Raw genomic sequence first — 23,653 nt, forward strand, 5'->3', positions numbered from 1 at the left:
TTTTACTTGTAAATTATCTCTCTTGCTCAATAACCGATCACTATAATATCGAACTTTAGACTAACAACACAGATAGACAAGTATTTATCATCAAATCTTGTGTTAATTTTCTTTAGAAACTGAATGTATCTATTATTATATGTAAGATATTAATTCAATCCTATTACTTTGTATAATCACGTAGTTTTTTGTCACTTTAAAAAAAAAAATTTCAAATGGATCCGGTGTAAGGTCTGAAAAGCTCTGAAAATTATTCATGAATTTCTAAATTATCCAAACAATGAAAAACACTTGTTCGTGTCTGGAAATGTTTCCAGTTTCATCAACTTTAGTTGAGAACCAGCTGGAGATTTTCTTTAAAATTTATTTTTACATATGATCATTGATTTGTGAGTTATGTAAATGTTCCCCATTTTGTATCTATACGCTTAAAATATTTGGGGGTGTGATCGCCCCCTTTTGCCCTCCTTATTTGCCGCCCCTGGTGGATAGGGACCACATAAAAAAAAGTCTCTCATAGAAAATAACTCAAAAACTTACACCATAATGTTAAGTTATTATAATTTTTGCCAAGTAGTCGGACAAAATTTCCCCAAGTGTGGAAATGTTTGGGAAGTCACAGTGACTTCACATTAGGGTGCCTATGTCATCACTTGAAAATACTTCCTCGCACTCGTTTTGAAAATAACTGCATCAATTGAATCCCAATCTGATTGAAATTTTAATATACCACACACACACAAAAAATGCATAAAAACAGGTTTGAGTGAATATGCTAATGTGTAACATCAAATAAACTTGAATGCATACAAATTGAAACCCAAATATGAGGCTATTTTATTTAACCAAACATTTTACAAAAGAAAATATATACATACATATATATATATATATATATCAAATATTATTTCAAAAGTTTTTTGATAGATTGAATTTCATTTCCCTAGTTGATTTGATCTTGAATTTTCGCATCCATTGCTAATTTGATCTTGAATTTTTGGATTAGATATCTTTAAGCAGATTTATCAGCCAACATTTCTAGAAATTTGACAATTGTTCTGGTGGGTCGACCTATTTAAGAAAATTGACAACAGAAAATCTGATTAACGATATTAAATTAAGATGAGTAAAAAAATACTATATGCTAGTTAGCCTTTATGAAATTGCTCACTATAATCCAGATTATGCACCAATTAATATTCCAAAATTTGTTTCTCACAAAATAAATATTTGCATTAGTTCAACTATTCTAAGATTTATTTGATTACTTTCTGCTAGTTTTGAATAATTAAATTAGCTTATTAGATTAGAACCATAGGAACTGCAATATTAATGTGATAATTATGAACATGAAAAAGGAAAGTATTGGCATTTTAATTCTAAGTCAAAAATGGGAAGGGGGGGGGGTACACAGGGTTGGATTTATGAAAGTAACCAGTTTTTTTCCAGGAAAATGGAAAAAACTGGAAGGAACAGGAAAAACCAACATAGAACAAACCAGTTGTTTTATATGTTATTGTTGACAAACTAAACTATTGCCTTTAATAACAAACTTAGTTTCACAGGTATTTATTGAAATGCTTCTCAGTTTTTAAGAAAAATACCAAATAATAGTTATAAAAATGCATTGCTATAGTATTATATTGATGATTTATACTAAGAAATTTATCCTAAAGTAAAAAATATAAGGCAGTGAGAAGCAAAGGGATGTAGGTGGACTATTTAAAGTTTCGAGTAAATCAAGCGTGGATCCTAGGCAGGCATTCATTAATTTTTTTTCTAAATCATGCTGTACATCAGCACCTACTAGGGCAACTAGCACAATCTCTTGCCCCAAGACAGTTGAGGTACAGCAAAATTTGTACTGGTTATAACTAAAATTTATAATTTTGTCACCCCTTTGCTTCTCACTGCCTCATATATAGTAGAATTTGTGTCAGAATATTAATGTTAAAGTACTTTTATTTTAAAATTTTCGAAAATTTCTTTCTTATGTTAGTTGTGTTCTAATAAAGTATGTGTGGTGTAGTTAAGTCATGGTTCATACATAAATTTGGAAAAAAAATGTCAAAGAGTATTTTGAAAGAATGAACTTTTTTACAATAATAAAATAAAAAGTGCCGATTTGGTTCTAATTCATATTAAAGTTTCAGCATAACACAAAACTTTTCATGCCACACTATAAATGCTTCAAAATCAATCAGTAGTAATGAGCAGTAAGGATCAGAAAATAACAAGAAAAGCGTGCAATTTAATAAATAAACTAATACCAATGTAGTACACAACCAGTAATTTTAACAATTATTTTTCTCTCAAAAGTTTGATACGGTGGCACAATACTGCCCCCCCCCCTCAAAAATTTCCCTATAATTAGTATTGAATTCAAAACTCATTTCTTCACATATCTTGAAAACTCATTTTAGCAGATTCTGCCGTTTACCTGCATGTGTAAGGAAACATAGGATTAAATATTTTTCAAATGCTCATCTGCTTTATAGAAGCTATGCTCTGTGTCTTGATTCTCCACAATAGTTTGTCATCTAATATCTGGTCAGTATTTGAAAATGCAGATTTGGCAAATAACAGCCTTGATTACCATGGTCGTAACAACTAAGATCAAATTAAAAAAAAAAAATAAGTGCAGATTTAAGGCAGTAATATGTTAAAATACCTACCAACTTTTAAAATAATTGAAAAATTTACCAGATACATAAGGATTGAAATCTCAAACATTTTGATTAAAGCGTAAGCTAAATATTGGGAAGTTCCCAAAAATAAGATTTTTATTGAATGAGCTATTATTTGTGAAATTAAGCCTTAAGTTAGTCAATTCTTTCAATTCACTTTAAAATAAGGTTTTTCCAAAAAAAAAAAAAAATAATAATAATAATAATAATCAAAATAATTTAGTTTTTATGAGTAAAATCAGAATTTCCGAATACAATCTGAGTAGCTTGGCAGAAGCAGGTGATAAAAAATGCCTTCAACTCTTTCTTTTTATGTACCTTTTAAAAAAATAAATTACAAATTTCAAGGCCTAAATATGCATTTTTACATTTTTGAAGCACTTGAAAATGAAACTTTATTTCAAGTAGTTTTCAAGGTTTTTTTTAATAAGAGTACAAATTATGTAATAAATAATTTTTAGCCCAAAGAAGAAAAAAAAAATTTCATTTTTTTTATAATTAAATCTTAGGTACAATCATTTTAAGCTCTGAAAATTTTATTCGAATAAAATGTTCAATTCGCTTCCCCTCCCCCCTTTACATAAAATTATGACACTGACAAAATTAATTAGTCACCAAGTTATCTAATACTGACCTGACATTCCTTTACACAGGTAAGGCACTTCAGTTTTATTTTCCATTACTCCAGCAATATCCAGATGCATCCATTTCATGTCAGCAGACACAAATTCCTGAAAAATTAGTTTAGATTTATAACTAATGACATTGGAGAGCAAGTTCAGAAATGTACCTTTTTGAAAAGCTGAAAATAACAGTTTAGTTAAGATAACCTTTTAGTTTCAAAAATTACAAGTGTTTTAACATTTATGAACAAAAGATTCAACTATGTTAGCAACGACAATCAAGTTTAGAAATACAATAATAAACGTCCAATAGCACAAGTGGCAGCAGACGCGTGTTTCGGGGTTACAGGGAACCCCCTTTTTAATGCAAAATAAGTGAGCTTATGGATGAATACTATCTTTTCTTTTTATACTGAAATAAACAGTTTTATTTTAAATAAATTGAATGATTTTATTAATAATATAAGACAAACAAATTTGAACATTCACTCGTCCTTTTAAAACCCGGTTTTGATTGCTTCAAGGAGGGGAAATTGGATTTTAAAAAAGCTAAAACTATTTGCAAGAAAACAAATAATGATATACAATATTAACAGGTTTCCCACGCGTATGATAGAATATTGTACTGTAGTCCCCACTTGATGTGATCACAATGGCACAGTGATTTTGATAATAAACATATCACTAAGTTAGATAAATTTACCCACTCAAACCAAACATACTGAATTTGAAAATATAATTTAAAAAACTAACTTACGTACTGTATCTTTCTAGTAAAATACAAAACTACAATTTTAAACAATTATCAATCTTTGATTTTGTACAATGTTTCAGAAAATCATTAATAAATTGCTAGAATTAGATTTATTTTTTATTATGTCATCAGAGTGGTGGTGTACTTCACGTTTCAACGCCATAATTTTAGCTTTTTTTGGAGGTTGCTCAATGTCGGGTAGTTTTAGTTTCCTGGTCAACTACTTTGTAAAATCTTAAGTAAGCAAAAGTTTCCAATAAATAGAACAAAAACTATATTCCAGATTCGAAAACTGATAACATTAAACAATTTAATGATAACATAAAGCAAAACCAATGAACAAAGAAAATTGGGACAGGATGATTTTTGATAACAATAAGTAGTTGATAACAGAAACCCCTATCATATTGAGTGGAGAGTATTGTAGTTGAAAAAAAATAGTTTTTTTTTAGAAGGCAATGCAATCTGAAAAAAAATTTCAAAGCCTTTGCGAAAGTAGATTAATAAATTTTCATCAACAAATGCATTTGTTAATCTTTCAATTCTGATTTTCCCAATAGCTTGAACAGAATTTAGTTAGTGCTGCCCAATATACGGAGAGCAAGGGGGTGTACATATGCAAGAGAAATTTTAAGGGGGGTTAATGAAAAAGGGTTTTTGATGTTATTTGGGGGGGGGAGCTCTTTTTTGGGAGGTGTGCACCTTCATCCCTTGGGGGGGGGTGCACCCTTGATTTAATTACACTACACATTTGAATTTCTGTCACACCTGCCACAACCTTAAGAAACATGAACTCCAATCCAACTTGAAAACAATGAAGCATATTTTTTGGAAGCTTATTTTCATTGAAAACTTCATTTGAAACATGAAACAAATTTTATCAATGAAATCAATTTTTTTTTTTACTTTGTAAGAAACGTAATAGATTGTTGAAATTAAAAAGAAAATATCCTAGATTCTTGCAACAAATGCAGAAAGTATGCATTCTTTTGTTTGCATGTAGAAAGTATATGTGAAATTTTAAAAGATTGCTGTAAAGGAGCTGCGTTAGTATACAGCTTCATCTGCCATTAGTTTTTCACATAAGAGTAAAATACATACTTGTAAGAAAGCAGCAGCAGTGCATGCCCCACCCACTCTGCCACCACCAATATTATTTAAGTCAGCTAGTTGACAATCGGTTACTTGCTTTGTATAATGACGGAACAGTGGCATTCTCCATACTCTGTCACCAGTTATATAACTTGCCTGGATTTCAAAAAAAGATATAATTAGAGCCCAGGTTTTGATGATCTTACCAAAAATGTCCTCAAATACTGGAAAATTGAGATTGCTATAATTACTTTTTTAAAGTTTGAAAACTACAACTTTCAGATTAAAAAAAGATATTTAAAAAAAAGCATAAATTTGTTTACTCTTATAAGTGTACATTAACATTTCTTGCAGCAGGTAAAGGGTTAAGACAAATTGGGAATATTTTACTGCAGGGAAATACAAATTTAAAAATAAGGAACTAAAACTTTAACATTTATCAAAAATGACCTTTTTATATTCGTTTCATAATCGTCAGTGGAGAGTTGTCAGTTATGCGGTATTCTTTCACACTGACCATTTTTGAGAATTCGTCACAAGCCTTATCACATTAAAGCCTTTCCCTGCATGTTAAACATTACCAAAACACATTATCAAATTATCATGCCATGGCACGAATTTCGTTGTTGAAACACGCGGGTTACTTGATCATCGGCTATTATTTATGTGAGTATTCCTTATAAGGAACTCAAATTGTTTTTATTTATTTTGTTATACATAAAAAGAAAAAAAAATGTTCACAGGAATTTATTTTTATAGCATGAAGGGTAAGCATTACTCATTAAACGATACAGAAATCTATTTAAGAAAATTTAAAAACCTTGGTAAGTTGACTCCTGCTTAACCAGACATGTTATTGTACTCCGTTGGAGTGTTGAGTGAGTTAGCAAGGTTCCACTGCGTATAATTTGATAAATTCTAATTTGCCCACTCAATCTGAAGAGTCCTTAGGCACCAAAGCAACATTTTGCTGGAATGTTTTTCGCCACTTCCTCATGCAAGATTTTGTTTGCAGATGTTTGTAAACTGTATCTTTTGTATCTCAAGAGCAAATAACGCTTCCTTTAAAATAAAAAAAAAATGATCGGCTCAAAATGCATTTAGAATTAAACTAAACAAAAGGCACTAAATCAAAGTCGTCAGCAAATAATGAACAACTCAGAGCATTCAGAGACTGCAGTTTTGCTCTAAAGTAAGGCTCCTCACTCTTGACCATGGGTGCAAGTTTGGAGATGTGTTCAAGACGGAAAATATTTTCAGCCACCACCCACGCATGCGTGCTTTAAAAACAATTTATGTTTATAAATGATGTAGTTTTTAAAAATTCCAGTTTTGGAATATGTGTTTGATTTGAATTTGAAGCCTTTAAATTGTGATATTTAAACGTTTTGTTATCGTGAACGTAAAAACCGCTAATAACGGGGAGTCTGGGGGCTCTCCCCCAGAAATTTTTTAAATTGAAGTCCAAAAAACGCAATGGTAGGCCATTTTGGTAAAGTTAAAGGAAAGGAGGGGTTCAAGGACTCTTACATCAATTATTTCAAACTGATAGTCCCAAAATCACAATGTTGGGCGGCCTTCAAATATATTAGAGAAAGGGGGGGGGGGTGCGCTCTGGGCTCTCCCCGAAGTATAAGCTTTCAAAACGAAATTGTAGTCCATCTTTCATAACGTTTATACGCTTTTTAAATGCATTATCGAAGGGATGGAGTTCAGGAACCCACCTTCAGCAATATTTCGAAATTGAAGTTCCAAAAATGTAATTTTAGACGATGTTGAATAATGTTAGGGATAAAAGCGTTCGCAGCTCCCCGCCATTAGTTTTTTTGCCGATCGCAAACATTTTTATTGCAGCAATTAAATTGCTTGGGACAGAAGATTTTCACTTTTGCATCCTAAATCAATTCTGATGGGAAAGTCTACCAAAGGTAGCGCCAACAAACCAGAAAAAAATGAAAGGTTGAAGAAGGGTATAGGTGAATAATGATAATGAACTGGCACCATTCCCCCCCCTCCCCCCAACAGTTTTCATTTGAAAAAGAATTCTTTTATAAAATAGCAGGTAGTGAAATTAGCAATAAAAAACCGCTTCAGTGAATTAGATATATTTTTTTAAACGAGATACACTTTCCAATATTCATTAATTTATAAAAAGAAATAGGGGAACTGAATCCTTACCCCAGGTAGGGCCCCCGTATCACATCCTTCTTAAGGCACCAAATATAACCTAAAGCAGTGTTTTAAATATTTCAGCATCAAAAATTTTTTGGAAGAGAACTCCCGAACCCCTTCCTCTGAGTTCACCACTGTCCTAAATTTGAATTTTTAAGGCCTTCAGTTTCTATTTTTTTTTTCTATGAATAGTACCCCCCTTTACCTATAAACATGAATTATGACCGCCTAAAAGTTTTAATACTTTAATTTCAGAAACTTTTTGAAAGAAGCCTCTGTCGAGCGGTTTGAAGGCGAGGGTGTTTCGTATTTCATTGAAGACTAATGATGTAAGCACATAGATGTTTTATTACTGGACGGAGTTACAGCAACACACAAGTACACGGAAGCGCGAAAACAGAACAACAGAATAGCCACGCACTCAGATAGCCTTAGCATACATCAACACAGAGCGGGGCGCCGTCTAGCGGCCAAAGCTCCCGCGACATCCCCCCAACGAAGTTCGGAAAAAGGGATTTAAAGATCTAAACGTTCTGGTGGTTTGACAACCCTACCAGAACGAGTTTGTTTATAGGTCTTTGGTGTAGGACAGTCCTGAATTGGAGGAGTCTCTGGAAACACAGTTTCTAGCGCCTCTGGTGCAGCCTCGGGAACATGGATTGTTTCCTCGGTCTCTTCTGGTTCGGGCATCGGAATTAGGTGTTGGCGATTTCGACGAATTTCACCTCTGGGAGTCAGGACGTTGTAGGACCTTGGTGTCTTTGCCGGAGAAGCAATGATTCCCGCTGTTTTGGAGTCTGGAATCCAAACTTTCTCACCTGTGCTTAGAGGACGCAATTCATAAGCAGCATGTTTTCGATCAAAGGCCGCTTTTTCTTTTTCTTTACGAGAAATGTCTTTTTGTAAATGTTCTTTCCCGTTTGGCCATTTTGGACGTAATTGTTTAGGGTGAACTGGAAGTCGAGTTCGGAGAGATCGTCTCATACATAGTTGAGCACAGGGCTATATCCCGTTGGCCCCGATGTGTTAAGATAGGTTAGTAGAGCAATGTTGAAATCTGAAGACTTTTCCAGTAAGTTTTTCATCGTCTGTGCCATTCGCTCTGCTTCGCCGTTTGCCTGCGGATAGCGGGGACTACTTGTTTCATGCTTAAAGCCGTAGTCAGCAGCAAATGATTTAAATTCTGATGATGAATACTGTGGACCATTGTCACTAATCACAAGGTCAGGTATGCCATGTCTGGCGAATATGGGTTTGATACTGTCTATCGTTGCTGAAGAAGTCAAGCATGGTAATTCACAAACTTCTGGGTATCTTGAGTAATAGTCTGTGACTAATAGAAAGTGTTTACCTCTAACTTCAAAAAGATCTGTAGATACCTTCTCCCAAGGTCGAGTTGGAGGAGTAGATGGAATTAAAGGTTCTTTATTTTGAATTCTTGTTTTGACACAGATCGGACAGCAATTTACCATTTCTTTTATTTGTTGAGAGATACCTGGCCACCATACCGACTCCTTAGCTCTGGATCTACATTTGTTTATGCCTAAGTGTCCATCATGGATTCGGCGTAATATATCTTTCTGTAATTTTTTTGGAATTACCAGCCTAGGACCTTTTAGTAGTAGTCCGTCAGAAAAAGTCAGTTCGTCTTTACTCTTCCAGTATGGACCCGCTTCAAATGGCATGTTGCCGTGTTCTGGCCACCCTTCTTGGCAAAACTTGATAACCAGAGATAAAGAGCTATCCTTCAGAAGTTCTTTTATTTCTTGTAATTTCTCAGAAGAAGCAGGGATGGTTTTTACGATATAATTAACATAGGCTTGTACTTCCCTGTCCGACAGCTCATCGTGATTCGTTTTATGTGTTTCAGGCGATTTTGATAATGTATCGGCAGTTGCTATTAAGTCACCTGGAACGTAAATTATATTGTAATCAAAACGCATCAATCTGATTCTGAAACGTTGAATACGCGGTGGTAGGTCTTCGATGTTCATCTTGCCTAAAAGAGGGACTAAAGGCTTATGATCAGTCTCTAACGTGAACTGAAGTCCTAGCAAGTATTGTTGAAATCGTTCTGCTGCCCAGGTCGCAGCTAAAGCTTCCTTTTCGATTTGCGAATAACGCTTTTCTGTGTCACTTAAAGATCTTGAAGCGTACGAAACTGCTCTTAACTCGTCATTGGGTTGTTTTTGGAGCAAGACACAGCCTAAACCAAAGGATGAAGCATCAGCCGATAAAGTAGTTTCATATTCTGGATGATATTTTGCTAAGCAGACTGGCGAAATAATTAATTTTTTTATTTCTTCCATTGCTTCTGGTTGAGGAGTATCCCATTGAAATTCCACATTTTTATTTAAGAGTGACCTTAAAGGTTCTGTTAATGATGATAAATAAGGGATGAATCTAGCAACGTGATTTACCATTCCTAGAATTCTTCGAACACCGGATATATCACTTGGAGCACTAAGATTCTTTATTGCACTAACTTTCGCAGGATCGGGTCGAATACCATCTTTATCGATGACGTGCCCAAGAAATTTTAGACTAGTGCATGAAAATACACATTTAGATAGATTGAGAGTGACTCCAGATTTGGATAATTTTATTAAAACTTTTTCCAGCCTTTCGTCGTGTTCTTTTTGATTTCTGCCAAAAACTAGCGTATCGTCAGTTTGATTGACCACTCCTGGTAGCCCTTCTAAAATTCTTTGCATGCGGTGTTGAAAATGTTCGGGAGCCGATGTAATACCGAACGGAAGACGTGTGAAACAGAATCTTCCGAATGGTGTTATGAATGTAGTAAGATCTTGGCATTCTTCTGCCAGGGGAATTTGAAAAAACCCAGAGTTCGCGTCAAGTTTGGAAAATATTTTAGCTTCTCCGAGTCGTCCTAATGACTCTTCCACAGTTGGCATTATGGTTTTTTCACGGGCTACGTATTTATTGAGTTTAGTGAAATCGACGCAGATTCTAACTTCTGCGGTTGGTTTGATAACTGGAACTAGAGCTGCATACCATTTCGTCGGACGAGTTATTCTACGAATTACCCCCATTTTCTCGAGCCTATCGAGTTTGAGTTTCACTTGTTTTCTTAAAGGCAATGGTACTCTGCGAGCAACATTAACATTAAAGGGAGTAGCATCTGAATCTAAAACTATATGATAAGTTTCCTTCATTTTACCCAGTCCGCTGAACAATTCAGGAAATTTTGATTTACAAGGTTCCTTTTCGTTGCAAGACTTTCCTACTGAACTGGCTATCTTGATAATGCCTAAAGCTTCTATAGCAGGCCAACCCAACAAGGGCTCAGAAACTGAATCAACTACAAAAAGTGTTTGTTCAGAATCTTCGTTTTCGAACTTTAAGTTTGCACAAAATTTCCCTAGAACTTTTAGTCGTGAGCCATCAGGCCCTTTCAAGATTTCATGGGCTTTACTTAACGTTTTTGGAATCCCTGGTGTTTCTGGACCTACAATTGAAACTTCTGCACCAGAATCCACTTTAAACTTTACTGAACAATCATTATATAATATCTGAACATGGAGAGAATTTCGATTTTTACTAATTATACCCCCAACTGAATATTCCGCATGTTCTGTTCTGTCACATTCGGCAACAGAATCGATTTTTGGACGGGCTTTATAATTATTTAGCTTTTTCCGGCAAACTTTTGAAAAATGTCCTTTCTTATTGCACGAATGGCAGATAGAATTACTAGCTGGGCACATTTTCCTAGCGTGTGAAGAACCGCCACAATAGCCACAAGTTTTGTTTTCAACTTTCTGTTTAGAATTTTCAAATTTATTTGATTTCGGTTTATTTACCCATTGCTTATTATTTACATATTGCTGTTTCTTTACAAAATCAATATTAGATGACTTAACATTCAATTGAGCGAGTTCATGTTGTTGAGCTTTCACAGTTTCTTTTTGGCGCGCTTTTTCTATGGCGACCTCAAGAGTTAGATTTGCATCTAATTGCAAGGTTTCGGATAAACTTTTATCACGTAATCCAACCACAAAACGATCTCTGATTAATCTTGTTTTCGAATTACCAAAGTTGCAATGAGCTGCCAAAGAATATAAAGCAGTTGCAAATTGATCAACAGTTTCGTTCTCATATTGATACCGTAAATTAAATTTAGCACTTTCATATACCTCATTATATCGAATTACGAAATGAGAATCAAATTTTTCTTTTACGGTTGTATATTTATCTTGATCACCAACTGGAAGGTCGAACGATGCAAGTATTTTACGAGCTTCCCGCCCCATTGTATACAACAGCATGCGAACTTGAGTGATCTCCGATTTTTCACTAAGTCCCGATGCATACCGAAAGTCCTCGAACTGTTGAATCCATTCGGGCCATTCAGCCGAATTTTGGAAATTAAATGGTGACGGAGCTCTGATTGGAATACTATTGTTGGAATTTACTTCCATTGTGATGCAATCTAAAACAAAACTAGTACTTACATTCGATGTCTTCTATTATAGAAACAAAAACTTATTCTTTTACTTGAATAGACTTCTGACACCATGTCAAGCGGTTTGAAGGCGAGGGTGTTTCGTATTTCATTGAAGACTAATGATGCAAGCACATAGATGTTTTATTACTGGACGGAGTTACAGCACCACACAAGTACACGGAAGCGCGAAAACAGAACAACAGAATAGCCACGCACTCAGATAGCCTTAGCATACATCAACACAGAGCGGGGCGCCGTCTAGCGGCCAAAGCTCCCGCGACAGCCTCCTACACCCTTCCCCCTTAAGTCATCCAAAGATAGCTCAAAACAAAGCTCTTAAAATTTCAGAAACAGGAATATTTCGGGCTGGGTGGCAGAATAACCCTCCCCCCCCCCTCATTGTGTTTAAGATTAACTTTTCTATTGAAAGAGCAACTCCCCTCCCCACATCGCCAAAGATAACCCAAAGTTTTAAGACTACAATTTCGAAAATGTGTTTCGAGAAAGACCCCTAAATTCCCTAACTCTTAACTCACTCAAAAACAGCCAAAATAGCATTTCAATACTTCAGCATGGAGAAACTTTCGGGGGGGAGAGAGTAGCCCCCCCCCCCCTCCTAGCTTGTCCACAATATAAAAGTTTTAAGACCTCAGTATCTTGGGTTAATTTGCGGATTTACTATCTTTGCAAGAACAGCGTTTTTTTTCGAAACTCGTGCTGCCGTTATTTTTTTCGTTTCCTTTCTCTCTCCCCCCCTACCCCCATACTTCCATTCTAGCAAGTGTTAGATTGAATGACATTGGAATTTGGTGATTTTGGGGAATCACTAAATTCCCCAAATCTTGTTAAAAATGCAGGAACGGTGCTCATCGGTGGTTCAAACCAGCTTGAGATCCCCCCCCCCCCCCGATTCTTTCTAAAATTCCCATTTTCATTAAAATCTTCAAAATCCCTGGTAGTTCCCGTTTTACCTGGTATGTGGGCTCCCTTTGCTGTGGCAAAAATATTTCATCTCGTTCTCTCAACCAGTGATTCAGATTCAACTCTAAGACATTTTAAGAGTGCACATAATTTTCACTTTTGCGTCAAAAGTTTGCACAAAAAAAAAAACGAAAGGATGATCGAAAATAGCAAGAAAAAAGGTTTAATTTTCAATTAGAGACGAGTATTTCGAAAATTCAGGAAAATAACGAGCAACTCTGCAGTCTGCAATGCAGTGAGTTGGAAACAACAGAGCTATACCTGGAAAAAGTCAAATGGCGGGAGTCTAAAAGCCACTCCTCCAAAGCCCATGGCGGAAAATCGAGAAAATGTCGATGTAAATTCATGGTTATGGAACGGTCTAGTAATATTAAAGCATATTTTTCAAACACTCCCTTTTTTTTTTTAAGTAAAAATTGAAAGTCATCGAATTTCTTTCCGTCCCGATCTCCGTCTCGGAAAGTTTGTCCAAGACGGAAATCCATCCTGAGACGGAAGGTCTTGCACCCATGCTCTTGACTTGCCATAACAGAGCTGAAGCCTAAAAGCCTCATCGAAGATTAATATATCTTGACATCAGAAGCTGCAAGTATTTTGGCACACCAACTAGAGGTACACAAACATTGTATGGCTCAACTTCAATGATGAGCTAAAATATTTTTAGCTACCAGTGTGAGAATATACTCTGCCTTTTTATGTGTTCTCCACTCTGTTATGGCTATTCCAAAACAAGGAGGAAACTGCAATTGTTGGATGCTGTGAGCTGTTCAATTTTTATCGGCTGGTAATCATTAATGATCTGCTGCTATGAGACTGATTTTTTCTTTTCTTTTTTGTAACATTGAGTGGTTGGCACTTCTCTCAGTTTTTTCCGATTCTACCCATAATCCTGATCTAAGCACTTATTTTCTGGGTTTGGCAAAATGTATCAACTTTAAATTTAAATTCAGGATGATTATAGCTAATCTTTTATAAACAGCTTTGACAGCTGAAATGAGTAAGCAAATTCACTAAGTTCTTGCACAAAGCATGAAGTAATTGATGCTATAGCAATCATTAAAAAGATTTGAATGCAGAACAGTATAAGAAATGAAAAAAAAATCATACTTTATGTATAATATCCCAATAGTAATCATCGTTTGAGAAAACACCAGTAGCACCACTTCCTAAAGCAACCATCATAGCTCCTATAAAAAGACAATTTTAGTCGTCATTATGAAACGAACATAAATGAAAGAAAATAAGCATGGATCAACAGTAAGAAAACTTTGTATCATCTTTTAAAGCAGAAAGCTCTTTGTTAAGAATTATTACTCTGGAAACAGATTTTGCACACATGAGGAAAGTCATTTTTGTTTCCTCCAAAGGAAATCTTTCTTGCCATACATAGTCTGACCACCAATGAAGTGAAAATGCGAACATCCAGTTTACGGGCGGAAACTGATGCATCTATAGGGTTTGTAGGGATGCCAGTTAGGTGTAGCAGATGTGTGTTAACCTCTGAATTAATCAAAATCGCACTGAACTGAACAAAACACTCCTAACAACTTTTTCCTTTTCCCTTTCATTCAGATAGAAGTCTTAACTGGATGCTTGCCAATTCCAAAACAAATATGGTCAGACAGTAATCATATAAGAAAGACATTTGAAATTCAACAATCCCCAATTAGAAATAGAGTTGATTCCAGTGAGAGGAAAATTGAATAATAAGAAAAAAATGTTAGCCTAACTTGAGACTGCCATCTTGCACAGAAGACCTGAGAAAAGAATTCTAGCTTTAACTCGTAATATTACATAAATGGCTTAAAAAATTGAAACCGCAGAGAATTCTTACAGAGAGGGAAAAAATCTAATCTTCAATTCAAGCAATGAATTATGCTTAGAAATGTTGAAAAAAAAAAGAAACTGCGGCGTAATGTAACCCTATGCGATTCGTCAGCAATAAATGCAATTATCCTAACCGTTTTTGATAAAACCTGTCAAAATAATTACTCAAACGATGAAAGAAGGAAAGATAAAATGTTTCCTCCAAATTAAAACAGAGATTGAAATTTATACGATGCTTAGAAAGTTTGGGAAAAGAGGGCTGGCAGTGGAATTTAACACTTTGTGTTACAGTTTTCGTCTGCTAGAGCGGCAGCCATCTTGCTCAATACACATGAGCAGGAAGGAAAGTGTGGCGTAATTTATCCTATGCATTAAAACACTTGTCCGAAATAAAAATGCAATTCTCCAAACAGTTTTAGGTAAAAACCTCTAAAAATAATTACTCAAACTGTGAAAGACAGAAAGATAAAATGTTTCCTTCAAATTAATGCTGAGATTGAGTTTTTATCGATTCTTAGAAAGTTTTGAAAAAGGGCCTGCGGTGAAATTTAACGCTATGTGTTAAAGTTTTTGTCTGCTATGTAAAGAGAGTAAGTTGTTTTTGGTTGAAATCTCCAAAATAATTACACAAACCATGAAATTCTAAAAAGAATAAAGTATTTTCTCCAATTTGAGGCCCAGATTCAGTTTTCATCAATGTTTAAAAACTAAAATCTTTTAACTCAATAATTTTATATGTTTAGCATCCGAAGAACTTTCTTGCCCTTCAAGCTGGCTGCAGGATGTTTTAGCACGGGCATCTGTACTGTGGCGTGGTTGCTGGGCAAGTTTGGCGATTAAAAATATAGAGTTGCAGAATTATTTTACACTTGAAAGATACTTTTTCATGTGTTTTCTTGGAGAAACATTTAAATTGAAGAAAAAACCATTTTACTTGTTAAAGAGTTTCAAAGCAACTGGAAATCTAATTTATTGTTTTGGCAAACAGTTTGAAATTCCAAAGAAACTTTTGTAGGTTTTTTTTTTTTTTTTTGAAAAGCTGTGTACACATTTTAGTTCAAGAAAAAGGATCATTTCAGATGGGAGGGGGGGGGGAGCATGGATTTTTTTCCTTCAATGGACTTCCTTTAATTTTTTAGCAGTACCCGCACAGCGGTGCCTGTGCTAATAAAGAATAAAAGCCAAGGTTTAACATTTTGGGGGGAAAGTGCAAATACCTATGTAAAAATACCACTCCTGTTCAAATGGAATGAGAAATACATCAAAAATTAGCAGTAATAAAAAATAGAACACAAATTAAATTTTAACTAAAAAAGACAATAAATCTGAAGGTGCATTATTTACGTGCAAAACAATTAATCACCTGTTAAAGTTGCCATGTCCAAAATAGCCTTTGGCTCAAACTTCTGAGCATAACATAAAGCATCAGCAAGAACTAAGCGTCCCTCTGCATCTGTATTATCAACCTAAAAAAACACAAACATGGAATTTCAAAAACTTCTGCAAAAGAACCCATAGAAAAAAATAGAACATTTTTGCATTAAAAATTGATTTGCATTAAAAAGTTTTAATATGTGAATGACTCTTTTAAAAACGCATTATACAAGCTAAAACTAATGTAATAAAACTATATTCCTATATTTCAAACATTTTTTTTTTCCTTTAGAAAGTTTCTACAGTGCATCCCATAAGCAGAGTCAGATAAAAATATGAAGTATCTGCGCATGCAACTCAAAAGTATCTGCAAGCTAATCATTGTCTACCACGTACAAAAAAGGGGGGGGGGGGGAGGGGGGGAGTGTCTACATTCTAAATAAAAAAAATTAATCATTACATTAGCAATTACAAACAAATTTAAACAAATTAGAAGTTAAGAAGGAGAACCTGAATGATTGTCGCGAGACGCGCGTGCTCACAAAGAATGTGATAGCCAAAAATGTCTATTTGAGAAATATTCTCAACAATTCATTTTGAAAACTAAGTGTAAATGTTTTTACTCACTTGTATTTCTTTAATAATGAAAAGGCAGTTAATCTTGTCCCTTAAAGGACGCTTGTTTCAATTCGCGTACGGGAGAATCTACGTGTAAACATCGGAACGACTTCGAAAGACGTGTTTCGTCAGGAAGAAGGATGTGACGTCAGAGCACGAGCGGAGATGATGTAATCTCCCGATAGCTCCGCGGCAAATCGAATGTTCTGGAAGCATCCAGACTGAGCTCTTGCGTAGGCATATCCGGCGTGACGTGCATTGAGTGCGCTGTATTATATAAGCAGGGGGAAATGAGAAGAAAATCACTTCTTCTGCTCGCGTTTCTCATTTTCGACTGCTGATAGTCGTATTTTTGAGAGGATCGTTCGCTGTTGGGGCGACGTCCTGCACTTAGGGGATGGCTTTTAAGATTTCGCCATGAGAGTTAGGGACTTAAAATTTTTGAAACATTTTTGGGATAATTCATGTTAGGGTATCAAATGTTTTTTTGGAAGATGTTCTTTTGGAACATGGAGGATGTTTTTGAGTGTTGAAATTCCTCATACTTGTTTATACCATTTACTTATGTTAAAGTTTGTTTTACAGTTGTTAATTATTGGATTATTATAAATAAAATGATTTAGCCATACAACTTGAATTCTGACATTTCATTCACTTGATAGCTACGGAAATGTGAAATAGAAAGGCATCTGCTAAACTTGGTGTTCACCTTCCTTGCGGGAGTTAGACAAAATTTGTTAGGTCAACAAGAGGGTTATGGGCCCAGACTGCCCTTCCCTATTCACATTCCGTCGGCTTGAGTAAAGTGAATTTGAAGAAGAAATGTTGTTGTATGAAATATCGAATAGAAATTTGGAAGTTAATTTTTTAGAGCGATCTCATCGAAGCAATGAGATGAAAGAATTTATGAATTGAAGAAGATACGAAATTTTTGTCCAGTAAAGAACTATGTCCACCCAAACCGTTAAAATTGAAGAATTGAATAATTCGAATTATGTCGAATGGGCGACAAACCTCAAGTTCCTGCTAATGGACAGGAACTGCTGGAAAATTGTTGATGGAGAGGAAGAAGAACGGATCGAGAACAAAGAGGAAGGAATCACAAAAGCGGATATTAAAGATTACCATGTTCGGAGGAGAGCAGCAGTTTCTATGATTTTCTTAAATATTGAGCAACGACTTGGGAAGATTATCGAAAATTGTGAAGATCCCCGAGAATCATGGAAAAAGTTGAAATTGTTCTTCTACCCGGATAACAAATGCTCCCGGATGCAACTGTTAATGAAACTGCAAAATTCAAAACCTGAAAGAAATGAAAATATTTCCCTTTTTGCGGCCCGTTTACAACGATTGTTTGATCGAATTAAGGTTACATATCCCGAATATCCTGAGGACTGTATCTGCTTCCAGCTTTTACAGAACTTGCCTAAAGAATATGATCATCTAGTCCAAGCAATGCTTACAAGGAGTGACCAGGATTTCAAGTTCGAAAAACTGGTAGTGGATCTTGTGATTGAAGAGAACCGCATGGTTTTGAAGACGAAAACTAAGGAGCGGCTTGAGGTGATGACAGTTCAAAATCGGCACCGATGTTACAGATGTGACCGCATTGGACATCTCAGAAAGGATTGTCCAGAGCTGAGGCAACAAAATCCAACGACGAACCAGTCCCCAAGTCCAGTCAACGAGAGAGGAAGCACCACAGGACATGGAAATTCTAGAGGAAGATCGAACCAACGAGGAAGGAATCGTCGACGGAGAGGAGCCGGATATAGAAATACACCGGACCGGCGGAGATCTCCATCAACTGACAGATGTGAGTATAGATCCTTTTTCTTATCAGAGGCAAATTTAAATGAAGTAGGGGTAAAGGAATCGACATGGATTTTGGACACGGCGGCCAGTCATCATTATACCCATAACCGGAACTGGTTTAGGACATTTTCTCCCTTAACGGATGTACAAATGGCAGTAGCAGTCAAGAAACAGACTTTTCCCATTGAAGGCAGCGGGGGAAATTAAAGTTCGTTTCGGAAATAGATCTTTTGTTTTAGAAAATGTCATGTATTCACCGAGGTTAAGGAGAAATATATTGTCCGGACCCAAATTTGATTTGGGAGGTGCTAAATTTGAAGGGGGCGGTGGCTCCGTGAAAGTACTAGATAAAACTTGTAAATTGATTTTTAAAGCAAATTTAGAAAATGGTGTATATATTGTTGATTCTGTAAAATCAAACCAATTGCCTGTTTGTAATACTGATAATGAAAATACTTTTTTTAGAGTCCAATCATATAAATATTGAAACCTGGCATAAACGTTTCGGACATATAAATACAGAATGTATCCAAAAGACAGGGAGTTCACAAGCTGTTAATGGTTTACCAGAGTTTAAAAATGTTAAAATTAATTGTGACACTTGTAAATTAGGAAAATTCAGAAGAGTGAGTTTTAAACCTATTGGGGATACAAAGTCAGACAGTCCGTTGAACTTGCTTTTTTGTGATGTTTGGGGGCCTTGCAATGTTGAGGGTAGAAATGGAGAACATTATTATTTATCTGTTATAGATGATTTTTCAAAAAGAAGTTCTCTATACCCTATAAAGTTTAAAAGCCAAGTACCCAAAATTTTGATGAATCATATCATAAAAGCGGAAAATTTTTTGGGAAAGAAAGTCAAGGCTGTAAGGACAGACAACGGAACTGAGTTCGTAAACCATGAGTTAGATGATTTTTTTAAGAAGAAAGGTATACATCATGAATTAACCAATTTCTATTCTCCTGAACAGAATGGGACGGCAGAAAACTTTAACAGAACAATTGCAGATTGTACGCGGGTGATTTTAAAGGAGAGCGGTTTACCTCAGAATTTTTGGCCAGAGGCAATGAAATATTTTACGTACACCTGGAATAGGGTTTGCCATGCCAATCAGACTAAAACCCCATTTGAACTTTATGGGGGGAGAAAACCCTCTATAAGGCATCTCCGCGCTTTCGGAACAATATTGTTTGTTGGTTTGCCCAAACAATTAAGAAAGAAATTGGATTTAAAAGCACAAAAGGGTGTTCTCATAGGTTACGCGTTTAATAGAAAAGGGTATAGAATTTATCTGCCCGACAGCAACAAAATCATAGAATCAATAAATGTATCGTTCAAAGAAAACTATTTTTTCCAAACTGATTTTCGAAATGAGTTAAATGAGGAGGAGAAACGAGTTCTATCATGGCCCATGGCACTTCCGCCTGCAACCTTGAGCGAGAATGAAACGGCTAATGAACAGCAGAGTTCAGATTCGACCGATTCTGAAAGCTCGATTGCTAGCGGGGAAAGTGAAACAAGTTCTCAATCTGAAGATTCTGACAGCGAAAGTGGTTTACACCTACGCGATGCAGTTTGGGTGCGAAAAGTAGTGAAAAGACCGGATAGCACACGGAATGATATATATTATGAGAAAGGGGAAAAGAAAAGGTTAAGATCTAAACATGACATTGAAAAGTATTGTAAATTAAAAGATATAAAATACGATCCAGATAAGTTTAGTTTTAAAGGGAAAGATCTAACAGAGGGCCAAGTAAATAATGTGTCTGTAAGCTCAAAGAAAAACAATAAGAATTTATGACTAGAAAATGAAATTCAAATCCCTAGGACTTACAAACAATCTTTAAAGGTAAAAGAAAATGCTGAATGGCAAAAGGCAATGGAGACTGAGCTAGAAATTATGCACAGCCGAAAAGTTTGGAATTTGGCAAAATTGCCAGAAAATGTTTTTCCAGTAGGGTCTCGCTGGGTTTACACTTTAAAGAAAGATGAGAAAGGGGTAGTTAAATCTTATAAGGCCAGATTGGTAGCAAACGGCATGCATCAGATCAAAAACCAAAATTTTGATGAGACATACAGCCCAGTATGTAATTTTGGAATAATTAATTTTTCTTTTCTCTGTTAATTACATGTGCAAATTGGTTAAATATACAGTGTGATGTAAAGAGCGCTTACTTATTCGCTCCAATTGATGACTTGATATATATGAGCCAGCCTCCCGGTTTTGTAACAAAAGGAAAGGAAGATTATTTTTGTAAATTAAATAAGGCTATTTACGGGTTACACCAGAGTGGACGCTTGTGGTTTTATGAATTAGATCAAGTTTTATCACAAATTGGTTTTAAGAAATTTGAATCATGTAACTGTGTATATTTTAATCCTAATGTTCTATTGTTTGTATATGTTGATGATATTGTGATTTTTGGTAAAAAGGAAAGTCATATAAACAGTGCAATTAATTCTTTAAGTAAACATTTTGATTTGAAGGTATTGGGAAGTACAAAGAAATTGTTAGGGGTAGAATTTGAATTACCGGGAAAGGAATTGTATCTACATCAAACTTCCTATATAGAAGAAGTGTATGATCGTTTTAAGAAATTCAAATTCCCATTTACCTCTCTTCCAATTAGTAAAGGCATTGTTTACTCTAATTCTGCCTGTCCTAACACAGAAAATGAAAAGTTTGAAATGACTAAGTTTCCTTTTCGCAATTTGTTAGGATGTTTAGCATTTATAGCCAATAGAACACGACCAGACATTGCATATACTGTAAATTTATTTAGTCAATTTCAGAATAACCCAGGGAAACGTCATTGGGATGGCCTTTTAAAATTGTTTGGATATATTTATCAATCCCGAAAATTAAAATTAAAAAGCAATAAAATCCAAATAGTAGCTTTTTCAGATGCAGACTTCACATCAAATAAAGATGACGGAACTTCTTTGGGGGGTCAAATGATTATGTTAGACAAAGCTCCTATTGAATGGCGAACTTTTAAAGAACGGAGTGTTAGTTTATCAACTATGGAATCGGAGTTCATAGCATTGACAGAAGCGGCAAAAGAAACATTGTGGTTTGACAGAATTTTGGAAGAATGTTTGAAAAATAAACTTTTAAAGTTCATAAAAATAAAAGCAATTATTTATGTAGACAATCAAGCTTCTTTGGATTTTGTAAAATCACCAATTGAAAATCACAGGAGTAAACATATTGATGTGAAATTATTTTTCATTCGTGATTTGATTGCTAAAGATATTTTTACTGTTTCTTATGTAGAAAGTAAATCTAACTTATCAGATATTTTCACGAAGCCACCAACCCAAAACTACTTAAAATTTTTTCAAAAATTTTTTTTCAATTCAAGTGATTAATCTATTGTAGAAAGTGTTTGTAATTTCTGATAATCATTTTTTCTATGATAAGCAGTCATTTGTGAGAAACACGTGCAGAAAGTCATTTTTTATATGTTTTTGTTAAATTTTTTTCATGTGGATTGTCAACTTAAATTAATGTGAAAATGAGCTTATATACTTCTGTTTTTATTTTTTGATCAAAAATGAAGCTTGAGCTTATATTCAAAACTGTTTATTATGATTATACATATTATACAATTGTTGTTAAATTGCTGATATTAGAACAGTTACTTGTGGTTTTTATATACTGTGGTGAGAAGACGTGAACCCCAAGATACGATCGAAAAAAAAAAGGAAAAATGTGAAGAAATGTGTGACTGAGAATTTTTTGAGTGAAATTTAGTTGAACTTTTTTCTATAGGACTTCTATAGGACTTTAACAATTATTTTTGTGATATTATTGTTGTAATGTGCAAATGTTTTGCTTAAATTCAAGAAGAATATTAAGTGTTCGTTTTTTTTAAAAATGTTGAAACTAACAAATTTTTGAGAGACGATAAAAATTAACTAACGTGAGATTTAGATTTAAAAAATTTACTGTTTTTTTGAGTGATAATTGTTTTTAAAGAAATTTTTGAAGAGTGAGAATCTTTTTTTGAAATTTACATCAGATAATGCTTGGAGCTCAAAATTAAATGAATATGTGAGATCAAATGAATTGTCGAGAAGGGAGGGCATTGATAGCCAAAAATGTCTATTTGAGAAATATTCTCACCAATTCATTTTGAAAGCTAAGTGTAAACTAAGTGTAAATGTTTTTACTCACTTGTATTTCTTTAATAATGAAAAGGCAGTTAATCTTGTCCCTTAAAGGACGCTTGTTTCAAATCGAGTATCGGGAGAATCAACGTGTAAACATCAGAACGACTTCGAACGACGTGCTTCGTCAGGAAGAAGGATGTGACGTCAGAGCAAGAGCGGAGGTGATGTAATCTCCCGAAAGCTCCGCGGCAAATAGAATGTTCTGGAAGCATCCAGATTGAGCTCTTACGTGCGCATATCCGGCGTGACGTGCATTGAGTGCGCTGTATTATATAAGCAGGAGGAACGAAAAGGAAATCACTTCCTTCTTCTGCTCGCGTTTCTCATTTTCGACTGACGACAGTCGTATTTTTGAGAGGATCGTTCGCTGTTAAGGCGACGTCCTGCACTTAGGGAATGGCTTTTAGAATTTCGCCATGAGAGTTAGGGACTTAAAATTTTTGTAACATTTTTAGAATAATTTATGTTAGGGTGTCAAATGTTTTTTTTGAAAAGATGTTCTTTTGGAACATGAAGGATGGTTTGCGTAGTATTGAAATCCCTCATACTTGTTTATACAATTTATCTATGTTAAAATTAATCTACAGTTGTTAATTATTTGGATTTATAAATATATTGATTTAGCCTTACAACTTGAATTCTGACATTTCATTCACTTGATAGCTACAGAAATGTGAAACAGAAAGGCATCTGCTAAACTTGGTGTTTACCTTCCTTGGGGGAGTTAGACACAATTTGTTAGGTCAACAGATATCCGTGCTTTGCAGTAATTTGTTAGCTGAAAAATTTTTTGCAATTAATTTAAGCAAGACTTTTAATGAGCTTAGTTTGTGCGCAACATGCGTATTCGCTATGGCAAATTTGGGATATCCGCAATTTGACATCGAGTAAAGTTGTATAGATCTTCTGACACATTCAAATTTAAAATATTTAATGGCTTAGTTTTTTTTTTTTTGCTTGGTGATAACATGCGTTATTTCGTTTTTTAAATGAACTTTTAAACAAAACTAGATATTAAATAAGACAAACACTTCTATCAAGAAAAAGATAAATCACTAAACAATT

The 23,653-nt window shown here is 34.8% G+C and overlaps 1 protein-coding gene across 1 annotated transcript in view; it reads right to left on the reverse strand.

Annotated features, from left to right (window-relative positions):
• Positions 1–807: 807 nt before the first annotated feature.
• Positions 808–23,653, reverse strand: part of LOC129228232 (cytosol aminopeptidase-like) — a 76,117-nt gene continuing 53,271 nt past the window's right edge. The window contains exons 11-15 of the mRNA XM_054862897.1: positions 15,968–16,070; positions 13,885–13,964; positions 5,166–5,312; positions 3,322–3,418; positions 808–1,071 (exon numbers count right to left, since the gene is read on the reverse strand). Of these exons, the coding sequence (XP_054718872.1) occupies positions 1,013–1,071; positions 3,322–3,418; positions 5,166–5,312; positions 13,885–13,964; positions 15,968–16,070 (486 nt within the window). The 3' untranslated portion in view covers positions 808–1,012. The remainder of the gene's footprint in view (positions 1,072–3,321; positions 3,419–5,165; positions 5,313–13,884; positions 13,965–15,967; positions 16,071–23,653) is intronic.

This window comes from Uloborus diversus, chromosome 8 (genome assembly GCF_026930045.1).
Source record: "Uloborus diversus isolate 005 chromosome 8, Udiv.v.3.1, whole genome shotgun sequence".
NCBI lineage: Eukaryota > Metazoa > Arthropoda > Arachnida > Araneae > Uloboridae > Uloborus > Uloborus diversus.